General features: G+C 40.8%; 1 protein-coding gene across 1 annotated transcript in view; it reads right to left on the minus strand.

Annotated features, from left to right (window-relative positions):
* Positions 1-20872, minus strand: part of ttn.1 (titin, tandem duplicate 1) — a 151539-nt gene that overhangs the window by 105212 nt on the left and 25455 nt on the right. The window contains exons 29-46 of the mRNA XM_085764669.1: positions 20563-20829; positions 19467-19745; positions 17948-18356; positions 16812-16936; positions 16458-16724; positions 15659-15928; positions 14409-14708; positions 12946-13248; positions 11827-12014; positions 10860-10974; positions 9670-9957; positions 8308-8459; positions 6399-6546; positions 5767-5944; positions 4844-4965; positions 3853-4140; positions 2313-2609; positions 767-953 (exon numbers count right to left, since the gene is read on the minus strand). Coding sequence (XP_085620795.1) covers positions 767-953; positions 2313-2609; positions 3853-4140; positions 4844-4965; positions 5767-5944; positions 6399-6546; positions 8308-8459; positions 9670-9957; positions 10860-10974; positions 11827-12014; positions 12946-13248; positions 14409-14708; positions 15659-15928; positions 16458-16724; positions 16812-16936; positions 17948-18356; positions 19467-19745; positions 20563-20829 — 4183 coding nt within the window. The remainder of the gene's footprint in view (positions 1-766; positions 954-2312; positions 2610-3852; positions 4141-4843; positions 4966-5766; positions 5945-6398; positions 6547-8307; positions 8460-9669; positions 9958-10859; positions 10975-11826; positions 12015-12945; positions 13249-14408; positions 14709-15658; positions 15929-16457; positions 16725-16811; positions 16937-17947; positions 18357-19466; positions 19746-20562; positions 20830-20872) is intronic.

Raw genomic sequence — 20872 nt, forward strand, 5'->3', positions numbered from 1 at the left:
TCCTCATTCGTGTTCTAGAATCCATCATATTCAAGATGTTCATAACCATCACACACGACAGGTTGCAAAAGGCTTATTTGTTGTACTGTACCTTTTGTTTGATCAAGCTCAATGCAAAAAACAGTCTTATATATAAAGAGCCATATCTGGTTGGAACAAACTACCTGATAATACTAGAAGTATCGATACGGTTACTGTTTTTAAAAAAGATCTTAAAAGACAATGCCTTGACAGGCAGATAGCATAGATTTTTATTTGCTTGATTTCCAGTCTGTCTAAGGTTATTTTAGAGTTTCTGTCTTGTCACAACTGATTTTGTTAAACTTGTTTTTGTTGTTGTTGGTATGTTATTGTTTTATTGATTTGTTTGAAATTGTTACTATTACTAGATTGAGAGATAAGATTATACTTTATTTCATCCCCGAGGGGAAATTCGTTCATGACAGCAGCATTTAACAAAGGAAATAAAAACAAGACAAATAATAAAATACACAATTCATAAAAGAATACTTTAAGAAAAAGAAGACAAAGGGAGAAAGTGCTACGGTTTTATTATTATTACTATCATCTTTATAATTGTTGTTGTACTATGCCACTTTTCATATTATTTTGAAGTTTAGTTGAGTTTATTTCATGTGTGTTTGATTATTTTATGTGGCTTTTAATGGAGCCCAGGAAGAGTAGCTGCTAGCAGGTGTTAACCAGCAGCTAACGGGGATTTGAATCAAATCAAATCAAATCAAATGAAATGTTAGTGATGAAGTACCTGAAGGTGGTGTCCTTGATGGGCAGCTTGTTGCATCTGATCCACTTGTCGCTCTCGGGGTCGAACTTCTCCACCCAGTACCCGGTGATGGGGCTGCCGCCGTCCTCGTCCGGCTCAAACCAGGTCAAGGTCACGGCGTCCTTGGCGATGTCAGACGGAGTCACTCTGGTCGGAGCACCGGGAGGATCTGGAGCAGATGAGAAAGAAATAAATAAATAAATAAATAAATACAGCCATCATCAGTCATCGGCTTTGTTTTTGGTAGGAAATGTTAGACAGATAATTTAGTTAGTTTGCAGTGAAACAACAAGACGGCTAAAGTCTATATGCATGCCACACTGCAAAAACTCAACATCTTACCAAGAATATTTGTCTTATTTCTAGTCAAAATGTCATTTCTAGTCAAAATAAGACTCATCACATTAAAAAGCAGCTTGTTTTAGACACTTTTACTTATTTCAAGCAGATTTTCATTTGAAATAAGTAGAAAAATCTGATAGTGGAGCAAGTTTTTCTTTCTTATTACAAGCACAAAAAACTTGCTTTCACTGGCAGATTTTTCTACTTATTTCAAGTGAAAATTAGTTTGAAACAAGTGAAAATGATCTAAAAACAAGTTCATTTTTAGGTGATGAGTCTTATTTTAAGTGGAAAGAGATTAGTTTTGACTAGAAATGAGACATTTTGACAAGAAATAAGACAAATATTCTTGGAAAGATTTTGAGTTTTTGCAGTGCATGATATTCTCACACATAAATTATTGTTTTACACAACAGAAAGTATATTGAAACCGATCAAGTCTCTCTTCAAAAAGACAATTAAGATTCTGGACAGGAAACCCCTTCATTTTCATTATTGTAATGTTTTAAAAAAGTTTAACATTCTTAGACAGTTATCAGATTTTTATGGATGTTTGCCTCATTTTCAAAGTTTTAAACGCACTGGGGCTAATTTCGTCAAAACGAGTCCAAATGACACCAAAGTTGTGGGTGAGTAAAATGATCGTATTTTATGCTAGAAATAAGGTCCAGGTTGTAAAAAAAACGGAAATTATCCTTTAATGCGTCAGTGTTGATGAATGTGCACTGCAAAAACTCAAAATCTTACCAAGAATATTTGTCTTATTTCTAGTCAAAATGTCATTTCTAGTCAAAACTAATCTCATTATACCTAAAATAAGGCTCATCACATAAAAAAGTAGATTGTTGTTTACTTATTTCAAGCCTGCTTTCACTTGAAATAAGTGGAAAAATCTGACGGTGGAGCAAGTTTTTATTTCTTGTTACAAGCACAAAAAACTTCCTTTTGCTGGCAGATTTTTTTACTTATTTCAAGTGAAAATATAAGTAAAAATGATCTAAAAACAAGTACATTTTTAGGTGATTAGTCTTATTTTAAGTGGAAAGAGATTAATTTTGACTAGAAATGAGACATTTTAACAAGGAATAAGACAAATATTCTTGGAAAGATTTTGAGTTTTTGCAGTGAGCACTGTCCCAATTCAATAAATAAATAAAGAAATGAAATGAAATGAAAAGGAACATACCGAAGGAGTACTTGGCGACGATGGGCACGTGCTGTGCAGGCTCTCCGATGCCGTACTGGTTCTCAGCGCTGATCCTGAAGACGTACTCCTTCAGGGCGGTGAGCTTGCAGGCCTTGAAGGTGGTGTGTTTGACGGTGGCCGACAGCTTCACCCACTCCTCCTTGTCCAGCAGACGGCTCTCCACGATGTAGTTGGTGATGGCCGAGCCGCCGTCGTCACGGGGAGGGTTCCACGCCATCAGGCACGACTCGTTGGTGATCTCAGAGATGTCGAAGGCAGCCGGAGGTCCGGGTTTATCTACAGAGGAGAGAGGAGAGGACACAGAGCGTTTACACAAGGCCATAGTCACATAAACATAAAACATTACATCTCCTCCTCCAACTCCTAGGCGTCACAAGCCTAGGAGTTGTTTTAGACTCCGACCTCAATTTTATTCGCCGTTTTAACAGAGTTGCAAGAACATCATTTTTTCAAATTAGACCTTTTTTAACTCAGAATGATGGGTTAGGGGGGCCCTAAACTTTGGAATACCCTCCCTTTAGATCTAAGAATGGCAGGCTCCTTAGCCATTTTTAAAAAGAAAACTGAAAACCCATCTTTTTAATTTGGCTTTTAACACGGGTTGATTTTATATTACTTTTTTAAAGTTTTAGTTTTTTTTTTAAACTGTTGTTGTTAACTGTTTTTAACTGCTGTTCTTGTTCTTGTTTATGAGATTGTGTTGTTAACCTTCGTCTTGTGTCAGCTTTCTACTGCCATCTATGGTGTTTCGGGTCAGTTTTGACCCGTATTTTAAATCAGCTGTAAAATATACATTTTTTTTTCATCCAATTTGTTTTTCTTCTCTTGGATACATTGTTGGGCTTCCTTATCCTTGAAAATATTGGTTTTAATATTTTTGGGTGTGGGCCCCTGGGCCTTTTTTTGTCAGTATGACCCTTGGCTTCAATGTAACCTTCCTCTTGTAGCTTTCTGCTCCATCTATGGTGTTAGGGTCTGATACCTGAGTCTTCAATCAGCTGTAAAACACACTAAAAACAATTATTTATCATCCCATTTGTTTCTCATCTCTTGGTTATGTTGTTAGACTTCCTTAACCATGAAAAGGTTGGTTTTGCACTTATGATTTCAGTTTTAACTGTAATTATTGTTCTTATCGTTATAACCGGGTCAAAATTGACCCGAACACCACAAATATAACAATTTTCACCAGAGCATTTTAGACCTTTGTGAAAAAAAAAAGTTTTATTTTGTTTAAATAGAGGTTCCTGACAAAGTCAAAAGGTCTTGATTCTATAAACACATTTATGTGGTACTTCTATGCATTTAAAACGTGAAAACGGGGTCACTGGTGACCTGAACACCAGAGGAAGGTTAACCTGTTGTTGTTAACTGGTTTTAACTGCTGTTCTTGTTCTTGTTCTTGTTTCTGAGATTGTGTTGTTAAAGCACTTTGGGCTGCACTTGTGCATGAAATGTGCTCTACAAATCAAGTTTATTATTATTATCATTGCGGAGATGTAACAGAAGTCTTGTGTACCGAGGATGTTGACGTCGACGGTGGCGGTGGCGCGGCCGCAGCTGTTGACGGCCTCGATGATGTAGGTGGCGGTGTCTCCTCGGGTGGTGTCGGCGATGGACAGCTTGGAGTGTCCCGGCACCGTGTCGATGGCGATGCGGTTCTCCGCCCGCAGCACCAGGTCGGCCTTGGTCCACTTCACCCGCGGGTCGGGCTTCCCCGTCACCTCGGCCGGCAGCTCGATCTTGGTGCCGGCCCGGGCCGTCAGACCGGCCAGCAGCTTCACGTCCAGCTGGATCTCTGGAGGTTCTGGTGGAGTCATGGAGAGAAACTAGTTATTTCTCCTTCTCCCAGTCTCATTACTTTGAAAAGCTGTCACCTCTAAACCTCTAATCTACACTGCAAAAACTCAATACCTTACCAAGAATATTTGTCTTATTTCTAGTCAAAACAATCTCATTCTACTTAAAATCAGACTCATCACATTTAAAAAGTAGCTTGTTTTTAGACACTTTTTAAAATTTTTTCAAGCAAATTTTCCACTTGACATAAGTAGAAAAATCTGACAGTGGAGCAAGTTGTTCTTTCTTATTACAAGCACAAAAAAACTTGCTTTCACTGGCAGATTTTTCTACTTATTTCAAGTGAAAATTTGTTTAAAACAAGTGAAAATGATCTAAAAACAAGTTCATTTTTAGGTGATGAGTCTTATTTTAAGTGGAAAGAGATTAGTTTTGACTAGAAATGAGACATTTTGACAAGAAATAAGACAAATATTCGTGGAAAGATGTTGAGTTTTTGCAGTGTATCCCTTTGACGATTCTTTATTGCAGGACCGGCAAGCACAGAGGTTTTGACCTAAGTCTTTTTCAATCTTTCAATTTGAAAAAGACTTAGGTCAAAACCTCTGTGCTTGCCGGTCCTGCAATAAAGAATCGTCAATCGGCTGTTTTCTCCCCATCTCCCTCTTTAATTTCTCACCACTTGCCAACCATTAGGATAAAGTCTGTACCTTTAGCATCGACAGCCTGGATCTCGTCCGTGGCTCTGCAGGGCCGGCTGGCTCCCAGCTTGTTGACGGCTCTGACTCTGTAGGCGTACCACTGACCCTCGATCAGCCCCGTGACTTGGAACCTGTCGGCACAAAACCAAACTTGTTACTTTGCTGGACAGAAATAACGAATCAGCCCAAGAAAACAGCAGGAGTCACAATTAGAGGTCTTCACTGGTCCAATTTGACGGACCCGAACCCAAATGGACCCGTGAAAATTGGACCCGGAGCCGACTGGCCCCGAGCTATTATTGTAAATATGAGTTCCGAACCCGAACCGAACCCTTAAAAACCCGTGGACCCGAAATGCCCGAGTTGCTTTATGATTTAATACAAGTTGTCTAGCGTTAAATAAGACTTGTTTTTATTAGTTACTACTTTGTTTCTTACCTAAACGTAGTCTTCTCCCGCTGCCAGCCTCCCCCCCCCCGGCCATAACGTGATGTAAACAGAAATAAATCCACGTCGTCATTTTCTTGTTTAGATGGTCATTGTAATCCTTCTTCTTAGCCATTGCTAACGCCAATCCACCGCTCATTTCCTCTTGTTTAATTAACGTTATCATTTTGGAGTTTCCATGTGCTTTACGGAGCGTAACGTTACCGCGGTAACAACACGCTACGGCAACTCAATTGTTTAACTATTTTGAACCATTAACCAGAACGTTACGTTAATAAACAAACTTTTTAACTGCCCCGAGTCCTGACCTCGGCTCTAACTTCTGCTTGAACTGTCACCTTTGACTTCATCATCAGAGTCGTGTAGTTGTTTTGATCACGTGACATAAGACACACAGGCAGCTCGGGACGGAACCTCGGGTTTTGGGTTGTCGGGTTTTTCCAAAGACCTCTAGTCACAATAAATGACAAACTGTGAGGACTTACTTGAGCTCGGGGACGGGGTCGCTGCAGGGTTCCCACTTGTCCGTTCCACGCTGACATTTGTCCACCACGTAGCCTTTGACCGGGGCGCCGCCGTCGTACTTGGGCGGTTCCCAGGACAGGAAGATGCCTTTACCGCTCTTATCACGCCACTTCAGGTTCTCAGGAGGATCGGGAATAGCTACAAAACAAAACACACACAGATGAAAACTGTTCCTAAGAGCAGAGGAGATGCTGCTGGAGTTGAAATCGAGGTTGAATTTTTTTTTTTTCATTCTTTTTCTTGAGACTGTGCTTTTTTTTTAATGCTCCAGACACTCCTGCACTTTATTTGAGTTTTTAATATTTATCTTTCTTTATTTCAGACCCAAGGGGATCCATATCGCCATAAAAGCACAATAAAATAAACAATAATAATAATAAATAATAGTTCTCATCAGTACTTTTTATTTACCATATCTATATGTATCTGTGTGTATGTGAGAACTGTGCGAGGAATGTCAAATATACTGTTTTTTTATCTGTTTTGTGTACTTATGTAATGCAGTTACTTGAAGCACATGACTGTCCATGACACATGTCCCTGCGGGGACAATAAAGTTTGTATTGTATTGCATTGCTATGGAGATACTGACTGGCGGGAGAGGAGACGTTGACGGGCTCGTCGATGTACGCCGGCTCTCCGGGGCCACACTTGTTGCAGGCGGTGACAGAGAACAGATATTCTTTCCCTTCGATCACGTCCGTCACCGTGTGCTCCAGGTCCAGGATGCCGGTCGCCACCTGGAGGAAACATCACAGCACAGTGGTTAGGAGACCAGGCATCGTCGCCATGGTGATCTTTAACCTCACACTGCAAAAATTCAAAATCTTACCAAGAATATTTGTCTCATTTCTAGTCAAAATAAATCTAATTCTACTTAAAATAAGACTCATCACATTAAAAGCAGCTTGTTTTTAGACACTTTTTACTTCTTTCAAGCTGATTTCCACTTTAAATAAGTAGAAAAATCTGATAGTGAAGCAAGTTTTTCTTTCTTATTACAAACACAAAAAACTTGGGTGAAAGTGGTGTGAAAATTAGTTTGAAACAAGTGAAAATGATCTAAAAAGAAGTTCGTTTTTAGGTGATGAGTCTTATTTTAAGTGAAAAGAGTTTAGTTTTGACTAAAATTGAGACATTTTGACAAGAAATAAGACAAATATTCTTTGAAAGATGTAGAGTTTTTGCAGTGCATGGTGATCTTTAACCTCAAATCTGACCTTGTCAAACCCTCGACCTTTTGTTTGTGTATGATATAAAGCCAAACGTGCCAGTTTCAGTTTTGTTTAGGTTGTTGTTGGCTCCATCAACCAACTGATGTAGTGTTTGTGCCTTCATTTATTTTCCACATCCTAGTAACCTTGACTAAAACTCTGACATCTTCTTTTCACTTGGCTATATATAAAACGTAAAGGTGAAATCCTGCGATCTGATTGGTTGTTAACCGTGGTATAATGAGCATATACCACGGTTACTATTCTAAAACCTTATCACAGCGTAAGCTATCACTCCGCCTCAGGCACGTATGACTGGTATGAATGGAAGTTGTTGTCATGTATCCATGACAACGGACTGTTGCAGTCCGTAGCAAGAGACAGCTGATGTTTCTATGATGTTAAAAATGTAGTAAAGTAGTGTAATTGACATGTTGAAGGTGAACTTTGACCTCCAGAGGGTTAACAATGGTAGAGGGGACTGAGCAGTGACAGAGCTACTAGGAGCTAACGTCTGGAGAGGTGGGAACAGGTTTTTATTCTGCTGGAAGAAAACTACATGTCCTCTTTCATATTGTCATTATTGGTAACCGTTTTATAAAAGCAATATATCACTCCAGTCCTCCAGGTGGTCTATGCTCATTCTACCACTCTAACTGACTAAAGGCTAATGCTAAGCTAACAGTGGTCTCTGCTCATTCTACCACTCTAACTGACTAAAGGCTAATGCTAAGCTAACAGTGGTCTATGCTCATTCTACCACTCTAACTGACTAAAGGCTAATGCTAAGCTAACAGTGGTCTGTGCTCATTCTACCACTCTAACTGACTAAAGGCTAATGCTAAGCTAACAGTGGTCTCTGCTCATTCTACCACTCTAACTGACTAAAGGCTAATGCTAAGCTAACAGTGGTCTATGCTCATTCTACCACTCTAACTGACTAAAGGCTAATGCTAAGCTAACAGTGGTCTATGCTCATTCTACCACTCTAACTGACTAAAGGCTAATGCTAAGCTAACAGTGGTCTCTGCTCATTCTACCACTCTAACTGACTAAAGGCTAATGCTAAGCTAACAGTGGTCTATGCTCATTCTACCACTCTAACTGACTAAAGGCTAATGCTAAGCTAACAGTGGTCTATGCTCATTCTACCACTCTAACTGACTAAAGGCTAATGCTAAGCTAACAGTGGTCTCTGCTCATTCTACCACTCTAAGGGGCGCTGTTCGGCCCGACGCGAAGCGGAGTGATATATTGTTTAAATCTATCCACAGCCGTGCTGCTGACCTTGGCCCATGTCTTGCGAGACACTTCTCTCTTCTCGATCTGGTAGTGGGTGACTGGACTTCCTCCGTCGTGCTCCGGAGCCTCCCACATCAGGTGGACGTGGCGTCTGGTTACCTCGGCAACCTTGAAGTCTTTAGGAGCGCTGGGGGCAGCTGGGAAAATAAAGGAAAAAAATCTAAATCACTGTTAACCTCCCACAAACACACAAAGTCGTGGATGGGAAAGGTTTGGTTTAAGCATCACGTGGATATATCTCTGTACAGGTAATAGTCCAGTCATTTTATGAAAAAAGGTTGAACAAATTGCAACAGAATCAAACTCAACTGGTTTTGTATCCTCAACATGTCCTGAGTGAGGGAAAAAAGCCCAGAAGAATCCCATTAGGGGAAAGTTTAGAAAAAGACCCACATATAGCCCATTTATAGTAGAGCAGGTCTGACATTACATATGATATTACAGTTAAAAAACGTCAACTCAATTCCAGTTTTCATGCTGGTACCACCATAGCACCTTTATATATACATGTGCCGTCAAAACGGTGGAATTTATGCAAATTTGCTCATGTTAACAAAGATTTAAAAAAAACTTGTAATACATTTTTTGTTTGTCTTAATGTAAGTAATCAACTCAGTAATTTTCATGGAGATATCTAAAGGTTAAAAATGTTACCCTATTCACATGAGAAACATAATTAATAGGCGTATACACTGCAAAAATTCAAAATCTTACCAAGAATATTTGTCTTATTTCTAGTCAAAATGTCTTTTCTAGTCAAAATAAATCTAATTATACTTAAAATAAGACTCATCACATTAAAAAGCAGCTTGTTTTTAGACACTTTTTACTTCTTTCAAGCAAATTTTCCACTTGAAATACGTAGAAACATCTGATAGTGGATCAAGTTTTTCTTTCTTATTACAAACACAAAAAACTTGCTTTCACTGCCAGATTTTTCTACTTATTTCAAGTGAAAATTAGTTTGAAACAAGTGAAAATGATCTAAAAACAAGTTAATTTTTAGGTGATGAGTCTTATTTTAAGTGGAAAGAGATTAGTTTTGACAAGAAATAAGACAAATATTCTTGGAAAGATGTTGAGTTTTTGCAGTATAAATGGGCTATATTTGGGTCTTTTTCTAAACTTTCCCCTAATGGGATTCTTCTGGGCTTTTTTTCCCTCATTCGTGTTCATGTTGAGGATACAAAACCAGTTGAGTTTGATTCTGTTGCACCTTGTTCAACGTTGACCCCTTTTTTGGCCTAAAATGACTGGACTATATAAACAGACTGTCATGTTTTGTTTCCATCCCATCATTCAGCCAACACATGGAAGGGAGAGAGAAGAGAGAGAAGACGTGGTTACCGATGACGTTGACCTCGATGTCCCCGGAGACGGAGGTGACGTCGTTCTCCAGCTGCAGGCTGTAGCAGCCTTTGTCCGGACGGACGCTCGGCGAGACCGTCAGCTCCGTGAAGGTGGGCTTGGTCACCATGGAGACGCGCTCGTCGGCGGCGGTCAGCTCCTTCTCTCCGAAGGTCCACTTGGCCACGGGGGTGGGGTAGCCGGTGATGGGAACTCTGATGGTGAGAGGATGAGGCACGATCACCTCCAGACCCTTTCTGAAGGAGCTGAGGTCAAAGGTCGGACCCACTGCAGAGAGAGAGGACAACAGGAAGTGAGGAAGGGAATTCTTTTACACTTTAGACCAGTGGTTCTCAACTTTTTGTACATCAAGGACCCTAAATTGACACAAATTAGACCACGGACCCCCATTGGACCAAATTTAGAAGTAAACACCAGAAATACACAAATATTTGTTCTGAGACTGAAGAACATTACTTTTTTATACTTTTATCTAGAAAAAGTGGTAATTTTTTCAAGAAATAAATTGGGGACCCCCTCCAGATCTCTCAAGGACCCCACGTTGAGAACCACATGGGAATTGATACGATTTTTACGATTCCAATTCCATTTTCGATTCTGCTTAACGATTCGGTTCTTTATCGATTCTCATTTGGAAAAAAAAAGAACAACAAACTTTGTCCACGTTTGTACCAGGGCTGCCCCCAAATAGTCGACCAAGCATTACCGACCAAAAAGTCATTAGTCGACCTAAATTTCAACATTTGGAGGCTTTGGTGGCTTGTCAAAATTAGGTCAAAATCAACATAACTATTAGAATTTTTAATACAAAGGTTAAAATCTGGCTGAAACAAAATCAGAACTGTCTGCATTTTTAATGTGTCATGACTTGGTATGATTTTAGAAGTACTGTACATTTTATAGTGTTGTCATGTAACTTTGATGTCTTTCTTCTTACCTTCTTTTTTCTACTAAAAGCCTAACTAGGGACGAGAGTTGGAAACTAGCATCAGCTATAATCTCTGTCTGCAGAACATCAGTCACATTGACTTGTTTGTAACGAGTGGAAGTGTCACTATGGTAACCTGCATTGGCCCTATCAAATAAACTGAATTAAATTAAATTAAACCATGTGAAAGGTTGAAGGGCTTCATCCCTATCCCTAAGTTGAGTCAGCTTGTTGGTCTTACCATGAGGGTCGTCAGCCAGCAGCGGTCCCAGCTGCTCGGCCGGGTCGGAGACGCCGGCAGCGTTTTCTGCACAAACCCTGTAGAGGTACTTCTGACCGGGCTTCAGACCAGACACCTGACCACCGCAACACAACAGAAACATCATCAGCCAACAGACACAACACTAATAGTCCAGTCATTTTAAAATAAATAAAATAATACAACCGATGCGTTCACTGTCCAGTCATTTTATGAAAAAAAGTTGAACAAATTTCAACAGAATCAAACTCAACTGGTTTTGTTTCCTCAACATGTCCTGAGTGTGGGAAAAAAAGCCCCGAAGAATCCCATTAGGGGAAAGTTTAGAAAAAGATCCACATATAGCCCATAATACGCCTGTTAATTTTTTTTCTCACATGAATAGGGTAAGATTTTTAACCTTTAGATATCTCCATGAAAATTACTGAGTTGATTACTTACATTAAGACAAACAAAATGGAGTCAACTCATTCCAATTCTCATGCTGGTACCAGCACAGCGCCTTTATACATGTGCCGTCTGTATGCAAATTTGCTCATGTTAACAAAAACTTGTAATACATTTTTTGTTTGTCTTAATGTAAGTAATCAACTCAGTAATTTTCATGGAGATATCTTAAGGTTAAAAATGTTACCCTATTCACATGAGAAACATAATGAATAGGCGTATGAATGGGATATATTTGGGTGTTTTTCTAAACTTTCCCCTGATGGGATTCTTCTGGGATTTTTTTTTCCCTCATTCAGGACATGTTGAGGATACAAAACCAGTTGAGTTTGCTTCTGTTGCAATTTGTTCAACGTTGACCCCTTTTTTTGGCCTAAAATGACTGGACTATAAACAGAATCCATTAGGAAAGTTGCGATGGAAGCTACGATTATGAATAAAACAACTACAGCTAAACAGAGCAGAAGAAAGAGAAGCAGCTGGGCTGGGCTGGGCTCTGTACCCGGTAGGACAGGTCCGGACACAGCCGGGCGTTGCAGCGGAGCCACTTGTCGGTGCCGTCGTCACATTTCTCTACGATGTAGCCGGTGATCATGCTGCCGCCGTTGTTGGTGGGCGTCTCCCACGTCAGAGTGACCGCCGACTTGATCTGGTCGCTGAAGTTCAGGTTGAGTGGTGGGCTCGGCCTCTCTGCAGTCACAAAACAACAGGGCCAATCAGATCACATCATTTAATGGCAGCGTTTTGGCAGGTATATCAATACACTGTAAAAACTCAAACTCTTTCCAAGAATATTTGTCTTATTTCTAGTCAAAACAATCTCATTCCACTTAAAATCAGACTCATCACATTAAAAAGCAGCTTGTTTTTTGACACTTTTTACTTCTTTCAAGCAGATTTTCACTTGGAATAAGTAGAAAAATCTGATAGTGGATCAAGTTTTTCTTTCTTATTACAAACACAAAAAAGTTGCTTTCACTGGCAGATTTTTCTACTTATTTCAAGTGAAAATTAATTTGAAACAAGTGAAAATTGTCTGAAAACATGTTAATTTTTAGGTGATGAGTCTTATTTTAAGTGGAAAGAGATTAGTTTTGACTAGAAATGAGACATTTTGACAAGAAATAAGACAAATATTCTTGGAAAGATGTAGAGTTTTTGCAGTGAATGACAGCTTTTTTGCAGGTATAACAATCCAAAAACTCAAAATCTTTCCAAGAATATTTGTCTTATTTCTTGTCAAAATGTCTAATTTCTAGTCAAAACTAATCTCTTTTCACTTAAAATAAGACTCATCACCTAAAAATGAACTTGTTTTTAGATCATTTTCACTTGTTTCAAACAAAATTTCACTTGAAATAAGTAGAAAAATCTGCCAGTGAAAGTAAGTTTTTTGTGTTTGTAATAAGAAAGAAAAACTTGCTCCACTATCAGATTTTTCTACTTATTTCAAGTGAAAATCTGCTTGAAAGAAGTAAAAAGTGTCTAAAAACAAGCTGCTTTTTAATGTGATGAGTCTTATTTTAAGTAGAATGAGATTGTTTTGACTAGAAATAAGACAAATATTCTTGGTAAGATGTAGAGTTTTTACAGTGCATACCAACTGCTGGTCTCGACTCACCGATGGGATCCATGATCTTGACGGGGTTGGTGGCGGCGCTGGGTCTGCCGATGCCGGCCTTGTTCTCGGCTCGGACTCTGAAGATGTATTCCTTGTTCTCCACCACGTCGTTCATGTTGGCGGAGCGGTCGGCGGCGCCGCACGCCGAGGCCGCCTCCCACTTCACGGACGTCCTGTCGCGGAGCTCGATCACGTAGGCCGTGATCTCTGAGCCGCCGTCGGACAGGGGAGGCTCCCAGGTTACCGTGGCACCGAACTTGTTCACGGTGGCCACGGCGACGTTCTCTGGAGCGTCGGGAACGTCTGCACATCGAGAAGGAAAGTTTTTATTCTTATTTTTTCATTATTGCAACAGACACAACAAACAACATTTCTTAATTATATATATACTTTTTTTTCTTTTCTTTTCTAATGAAATTTACTAATTTTATTACTATTATCATATGTATATATATACTGTATATGTGTCTTGTTTTGTTCTTGTCTCCTTTTTGTTTGCCTATTTGAAGTCTTGTTTGTATGATATTGTTATTTGTTAGTCACCCACGTTGCACCCTTGTAGTTTGTCTGTAGTATCTGTATGTCTTTACACTATATGGCACTATTAAAAAAATAAAAAATACAACAAATACAACAGACAAAATGGAGGTCAAAAATAGTAATAATAGAAAAAACAAATAAAAAAATAAAATAAAATAAATAAATAACATGAAAAATCTGAAAGTAAATGAACTAAAAATAAGACAGGCAGGTAATAAACAGGCAAAGACAGGCAGATTAACACATCTATCTACCAAAACTATCCCATTTTTCTTTTATCATATCATTTTCACAATTTAATCTCCCCAACATCTTCTCGCATGCCACAGTCGCCATCATCTGTGTTTTCCACATACTCAGTGTGGGAGCTTGCGGTTCCTTCCAACATCCCAGAATAGTCCGTGCACATGTTATTAGTCCAGTTTTTAATAATCTAAACCTGTGTTTGTTCAACAGGGGTACCACAGCTCTGTCTCCAAGGAGACAATAGTCTTGGTGATCTGGGAAGTTCACAATTTAATGATTTGCTCATATAATCTATAACTTTTTCCCATAAGGGGAGGATCTTAGAACATTCCCATAATGCGAGAAGGAAAGTTTTAAGGATGTGATCGGTTGGGTGTGGAGAGGTTTGTTAATTTTCTTTTTGTTGTTGCTCTGTAAAAAATGTTTTAAATTGAGTGAACGAAAAATGTTAATTTAAGAAGGGTAGGCAAAATAAGCTGATGCTTCAGCCTCTTACACCTTTTCGGTCAAAGTGAATTGTATTGCTTGTTGTGTTTTTGTTCTGATTTGTTTTGTTTTGTATTTATACCTTTATATTTGTCTATTGTATTTGTTTTTATGAGACCGAAATAAACATACTAAACTAAACTAAACTAAAAACTAATGAGAATGGGGATCTCTGCTCATTTGCTGCTTACCGAACTTGTTCTTGGCCCGGACAGCTTCCTCCGTGGCGACGACTGGTCCGCTGCCGACCCTGTTGCGGGCGCAGACTCTGAACAGGTACTTGTGTTCCTTGTTGAGGCCGGAGACGCAGTACTCCGGAGCGTCGGCGCGGTCCGTCGCCAGAGTCCACGTCTTGCGCTTCACGTCGCGTCTTTCCACGACGTAGGCGACGATCTTGCTGCCGCCGTCGCTCTCGGGCTCCTCCCAGGCCAGACTCACCTCGCCGTCGGCCGTGTCCACCACTCTCAGGTTCTTGATGGGGCCGGGGACATCTGGAAACCCACCAACAGCACTTATCCACCACTTTCCGGAGAACAACACTGGGTGTCGCCATGACACTCAATTCATTACATTTTAGATTAACGTTAGCTGGGCTAACCGTTAGCCGTTAGCCATTAGCAGTGTCTTAAATAACTCAATAAACGCTCCATGAAAAAATATTTTCTCCAGTGGATATCCTAGTTCCAACATGACTGAGCTAACTGGAGTAGTTTCATGTCGTGTCCCACAACGGGAGGGTTTTAACAGCTGACATCCTGATGTTAGCTTTGCTGCTGCTGTTAGCTGTAGCAGCAGCAAAGCTAACAACTACGACAACCATGACTAATTACAAAAACGTGCACACAGAAATAGTAATGTTTGTTCAATAATTTGTTTTATAGACTTAACAAACATCAGATTTAGTCAAAATGGTTTTGGCAGCCCGGAGCCCCCACATTTGGTACCTACACCGGTGGCTAACGCTACCAGTTAGACGCTAACGCTACCAGTTAGCCGCTCGCTGCTACTACGGAGTGAAACAGAAGTTGAAAACCGACCTCCATTGTTGTGTGACGCAATGGATCATGGGAAAATAAAGTGGTGGATTGGAGCTTCTCTGACCCTCAGACAAACCCCAGTACACCAACAACTAGGGATGCACCAAATATTCGGTAAACGAATACATTCGGCCGAATATTGCAAAAAAAGCAACATTCGGCATTCGGTGGAATGAGCGAAAAGCAAGGCCGAATATTAAAAAAAAAAAAAAAGTCTGATAAATACGCGATCGCGTGACGATCGAAACGTCATTTATCCAATAGGCCCCATAAAAAAAAAAAAGAAAGAAAAACTTTAAAACCACTTTCGGTATTCGGTATTATTCGGTTATTTGGCCAAAAAAATGCCATTGGGTGCACCCCTAGAAGCAGCCGTTACAGACTGACCCCCCATGCAGACTCACCGATGACGTCCAGGTTGATGAATGCTTCTCCTTCTCCGTGCTTGTTCTTGATGAGCACTCGGTAGCGGCCCTGGTCCTCCTTGCTGGGGCTCTTGAGGCGGTACTCGGTCTTGTCGGCCGAGGTGTCGATGTTCTGTATGGGCAGACCGACGCCCTCGAAGAACCACTCGGCGTCGGCGCGGGGGTACGCGTCGTAGGGCACGGTCATGACGAAGGGTTTACCCGCATCCGTCATCAGATTCTGGTCTGTGGTTTTGATCTTGGGAACAGCTGAGGAGGAGACAGAACAATGTTTTTCACTCAGTCACATCACTACATCCTGTAAATGGTAGAAAAGGGCTCTCACACCATCCCAACTAATAATCAGTACACTGGACTTTGCTCTCTGTGGACTGGACCACTCTGTGACTTTGTGACTTTGTGACTTTGTGACATGCCAGGCTACAGGATGAGACTGTTGTTCACTCATGACGGATAAATATGGACACATGTGCAGACACACAGGTAATCTGTATGTACTGTCTAGAGCTAGACTTCAGCTCTGTATACTACCTACTGCTGGACTGTAACATGTGATGTCAAAATGTAAAAAGCAAAAAAAAAGAAAAGATTGTGATAAAGATTTTATTCTGTGGGTAATGGGGGCGGGACTAGATCAGCTTTAGCTTCTCCAGCTTTCCCTTTGGGCCATGTGTGTTGTATTACTGAACTAAGATGAAGTGTGATGATGATGATTTAATTGACATGCCTGAAATAAACAAATAAATAAGCTGACCCCAGGTCAGATTGACCAACTCACCTGCCAGCTCCAGCTTGGCGCGGGCGTCCTTGTCTTTGGCCACGATGCGGTACTCTCCCTGGTCTCGGGGTCTGATCTCACAGACCTGCAGTCTGTGGACTTTACCTTCACTTATCATCTGGTACTTGTCTCCCTGGACAATGATCATATTGTTTCTCATCCACTTCACCTCCACTCGGTCCTTGTTCAGCTCCACCTCGAACACGATGTCGGAGCCCGGAGGTTCAAACATGTCCTGAGGAGGTCTGACGATCTCCACCGGGGTCTCTGCAGGACACACGACAACCACCGTCACGTGTCACAACTCTCAACACAACTCTCAACACGTCTCTGGTTTTACCATGAAGCACTCACCTTCCACAAAGAGCCTTGCTCTGGTCCTCCTCTCATCCACTCCACAGGCGTATTCACTTTCATCATCCGGTCTGCACACCTTGATGACCAGTCTGCATATCTTGCCTTCTTTTTCCATGTGATATCTGACACAGAACAATAAAAACCGAGTCAGAACCGCTGCTCCTCTACTTGTAATGTGTTACCTACTGTTTCTAATAAAACACGTTGGCCGACATTCCTTCATGCTGTACTGTATGGGACTGTCCTATGGTGCTGCCCTTCTGGAAGGTGGTGCTGAAAAACCTTGAAGGATGGCTTCAACAACCTTTACCAGGATCCCCACAATTATGCCTGTTAATAGACAAGGCTCTAATGCCACCAGGCCTGACCAAAGCAGAGGTCCGGGTGGCAGTAACTGGTCTTGTTGTTGCGGCTCGGCTCATACTACGCAAGTGGAAGAGCCCACATAAACCAGAGCTTGTGGAGTGGTTAAAACTCATGACAGAGACTGCTGCCTTGGAAAAGATGGTTGCTAGGGTTAATAATGTTCCAAGTAAAATGAGTCAGATATGGGAAGTCTTTGTGAACTACATAAGGGGGGTGCCATAGAGGGGTGTAAGGCATGGCTGGAAGGATAGTTACGAATATGTATGAAGCATGAGGGGTGCCAGGGGTGGGGGCTGCCTTTAAGTTGTAAGATGAATATTTTATTTCAATCAATGTTATATTTTATTTTTTCAGATATTTTTGGGGGGTTTTTTGTCTGTTTTTCTCCTCGTCCTATCTATCTGTTTCTCCTTTTTTTACTTTCTTAAACAGACTATTCATCTGTAACACTGGAAATGTCGACTTCGACTTGCTGCTATTGTGCTTTTTGTTTTTTGTAAATGTTTTTATTGCCTTACTGTGTTTTTATTGAGTGTATGTAAAGTGATGAGCCCTGTCAAAGACAAATTTCTGCTACCCTTTGGGGTAGACAATAAATTCATCTATCTATCTATCTATCTATCTATCTATCTATCTATCTATCTATCTATCTATCTATCTATCTATCTATCTATCTATCTATCTATCTATCTAAAGTTATGTTAAAACAAATACAAATTTGAATGACAAAATTAATAAAACGTGTTGGCCTGGGTTGTCTGCCATACCTCGGTCCTTCTCTGATCTCCCGTCCGTCCCGGTACCACTTGACGGCGGCCTTCTCCTTGCTCAGCTTGCACGAGAACTCGGCGTCCTCGAACTCGGTGATGGTCTGGTCTTTGAGCTGGGCCGTGAAGTCCGTGGGCGCCTCGCTGATGATGAGCTCTGCCGCGCACTTGTCGTCTCCCACCACGGCCGTGTACTCGCCCTCGTCGTCCATGACGCAGTCCTTGACGGTCAGGGTGTGTTTGAGGCCGTCGGCTCGGTAGACGATGCGCTTGCTGAGCGTCACCTCCTGGCCGGCCTTCATCCACCGCACCGTCACCTCGGGCCGGTTCACCTTGCAGCTGAAATGGATGGTCTTCTTCTCCTGGGTCTCCACGTCCTCGATGGGCTCCAAGAACCTCAGCTTCTCCGCTGTGAGGGGACGGGGCAGTACGGGTCAGTATGTCACACAAACATCTGAACATCTGAACATCAGGGTTCATCTTTTTAACCAAAGTAACTGTGTGACCGGATCACACTGCAAAAACTCTACATCTGTCCAAGAATATTTGTCTTATTTCTAGTCAAAACTAATCTCTGTTCACTTAAAATAAGACTCATCACCTACAAATTAACTTGTTTTTACACAGTTTTCACTTGTTTCAAACTAATTTTCACTTGAAATAAGTAGAAAAATCTGCCAGTGAAAGCAAGTTTTTTGTGTTTGTAATAAGAAAGAAAAACTTGCTCCACTATCAGATTTTTCTACTTATTTCAAGTGAAAATCTGCTTGAAAGAAGTAAAAAAGTGTCTAAAAACAAGCTGCTTTTAATGTGATGAGTCTGATTTTAAGTGGAAAGAGATTAGTTTTGACTAGAAATGAGACATTTTGACAAGAAATAAGACAAATATTCTTGGTAAGATTTTGAGTTTTTGCAGTGTAGGGCATCTTTTCAATCAAAGTAACTGCGTGACCGGATTAGAGGAAACACCTTCAGGTGTAGAAATGTGACCTGATCCATCAAATGAGTCACAGTGACCAAATTTCAAAGTTGAGATTTTGTTTTCTAAAACATGTGCAAGCGTTGTGTCGTTGCTACGTTCGGTTTAGCATCGTTGCTACTCGGTTTAGCATCTGTTTCTGTATCCGTCCCTTCTCGTCATAGAGGCAACATTCAATGACCGTCGGAAAGCGGAGAATCCCGCGATTCAGATGCAGTTTACAGCTCGTCTCTATCATGAACGGTTCAGAAGATATTTCATGTTTTGCACCGAAGCAACACTCATTTTCAGAGGGTTTAAGTTGCAAGTCAACTTTAATCATCATTTTCGTGCCTTTTCTCAATTATCTGGACTGTGAAACTTTGGGAGATTGTTTTTGAATGTCATTGCTTTGAAATTAGGGTAAAACATTTTTTTTGTTTTTCTATGGGTTTTCCATGTTATCGGCTGATTATCTAAAAATAGAACGTTGTGACATCCAACTCATTTTGATAGAACGGGTCACAAATGAGAATGACCAAGGAGAATTTCTCCGTTTACCTGCAACCTTGGCGCTGGCGGTGCACTTGGCGTGCTCTCCTCTGTGATTGGTCAGGCTGATGGTGTAGCCGGACTCGTCGGCCTTCTGGGCGTCTCGGATCCTCAGGGAGAAGACGTTGTCCCTCTGCGCCATCATGTACTTGCTGCTCTCAAATATGGTCTCCTCGTCCTTCAGCCACTTGGCCTTCGCTCCCTCTGTGTTTGTCTCGCAGTTGAAGACGATCTCGCTTCCTTCCTTCACCTCCGTGTCTCTGATCGGTGTGATGATCCTCAGTTTCTCTGTGAGTAAAAAAATACAAACACGTTAAAACCAAAAACCAAAGGAAAGGCGTGGAGGAGTGGAATGCCCTTCCGAATTATGTCATACAACAAAGAAACATGGTTTTAGTTTTAAAATGAAACTAAGAGATTATTATTTGGATCGCAATTTTGACCATTAGTAGCCTATAGATTTGTAAATTGGGTGATTCAATGTAGGAGCGGGTAATATAATGTTAAGTGTTTGTCTTGGATGTTTTGTTTTGTATGTGTATGTAATAAGTACACTGCAAAAATTCAAAATCTTACCAAGAATATTTGTCTTATTTCTAGTCAAAACAAATCTAATTCTACTTAAAATAAGACTCATCACATTAAAAAGCAGCTTGTTTTTAGTGACTTTTTACTTTTTTCAAGCAGATTTTCCACTTTAAATAAGTAGAAAAATCTGACAGTGGAGCAAGTTTTTCTTTCTTATTACAAGCACAAAAAAACCCTGCTTTCACTGGCAGATTTTTCTACTTATTTCAAGTGAAAATTAGTTTGAAACAAGTGAAAATGATCTAAAAACAAGTTCATTTCTAGGTGATGAGTCTTATTTTAAGTGGAAAGAGATTAGTTTTGACTAGAAATGAGACATTTTGACAAGAAATAAGACAAATATTCTTGGAAAGATGTAGAGTTTTTGCAGTGTATGTGTTTTCTGTATGTATTTTAGTTTTTATGTGTTAATGTGTTGTGTGTTAATGGTTTGTATTTGTCATTTATTACGATGAAAAGCGTGGCAAAAGCTAACGGGGATCTAAATAAAGAAAAGAAAAGAAAAGAAGAGTCGTACCGATCACACACAGCTCAGCCTTGGCTTTCACGCTGCCGATGTGAGCAACGTAAACTCCTTCATCCTTCAGCTCACAGCTCTTCACGATAAGAGCCCTTCTCTTCCCTTCACTGACAACGGCGTACTTGTCCCCGTCTTCCACCTCCTTGTCGCCTCTGAACCATTTCACCTGGTAGGTTTCCTTGGAGACGGAGCAGGTGAACTCGGCCTTGTCGCCCTCAACCACCTCCTGGTTCTGAGGACGGGCGATGAACTCGGCTGCCAGCTCTGGGAGAGGAAGAGGAAGCCATGTCACAGAGTTTTACTTTAA

The sequence above is a fragment of the Trachurus japonicus genome, chromosome 21 (assembly GCF_045865225.1).
Source record: "Trachurus japonicus isolate A0001 chromosome 21, Traja_1.0".
In the NCBI taxonomy this organism is placed as follows: domain Eukaryota; kingdom Metazoa; phylum Chordata; class Actinopteri; order Carangiformes; family Carangidae; genus Trachurus; species Trachurus japonicus.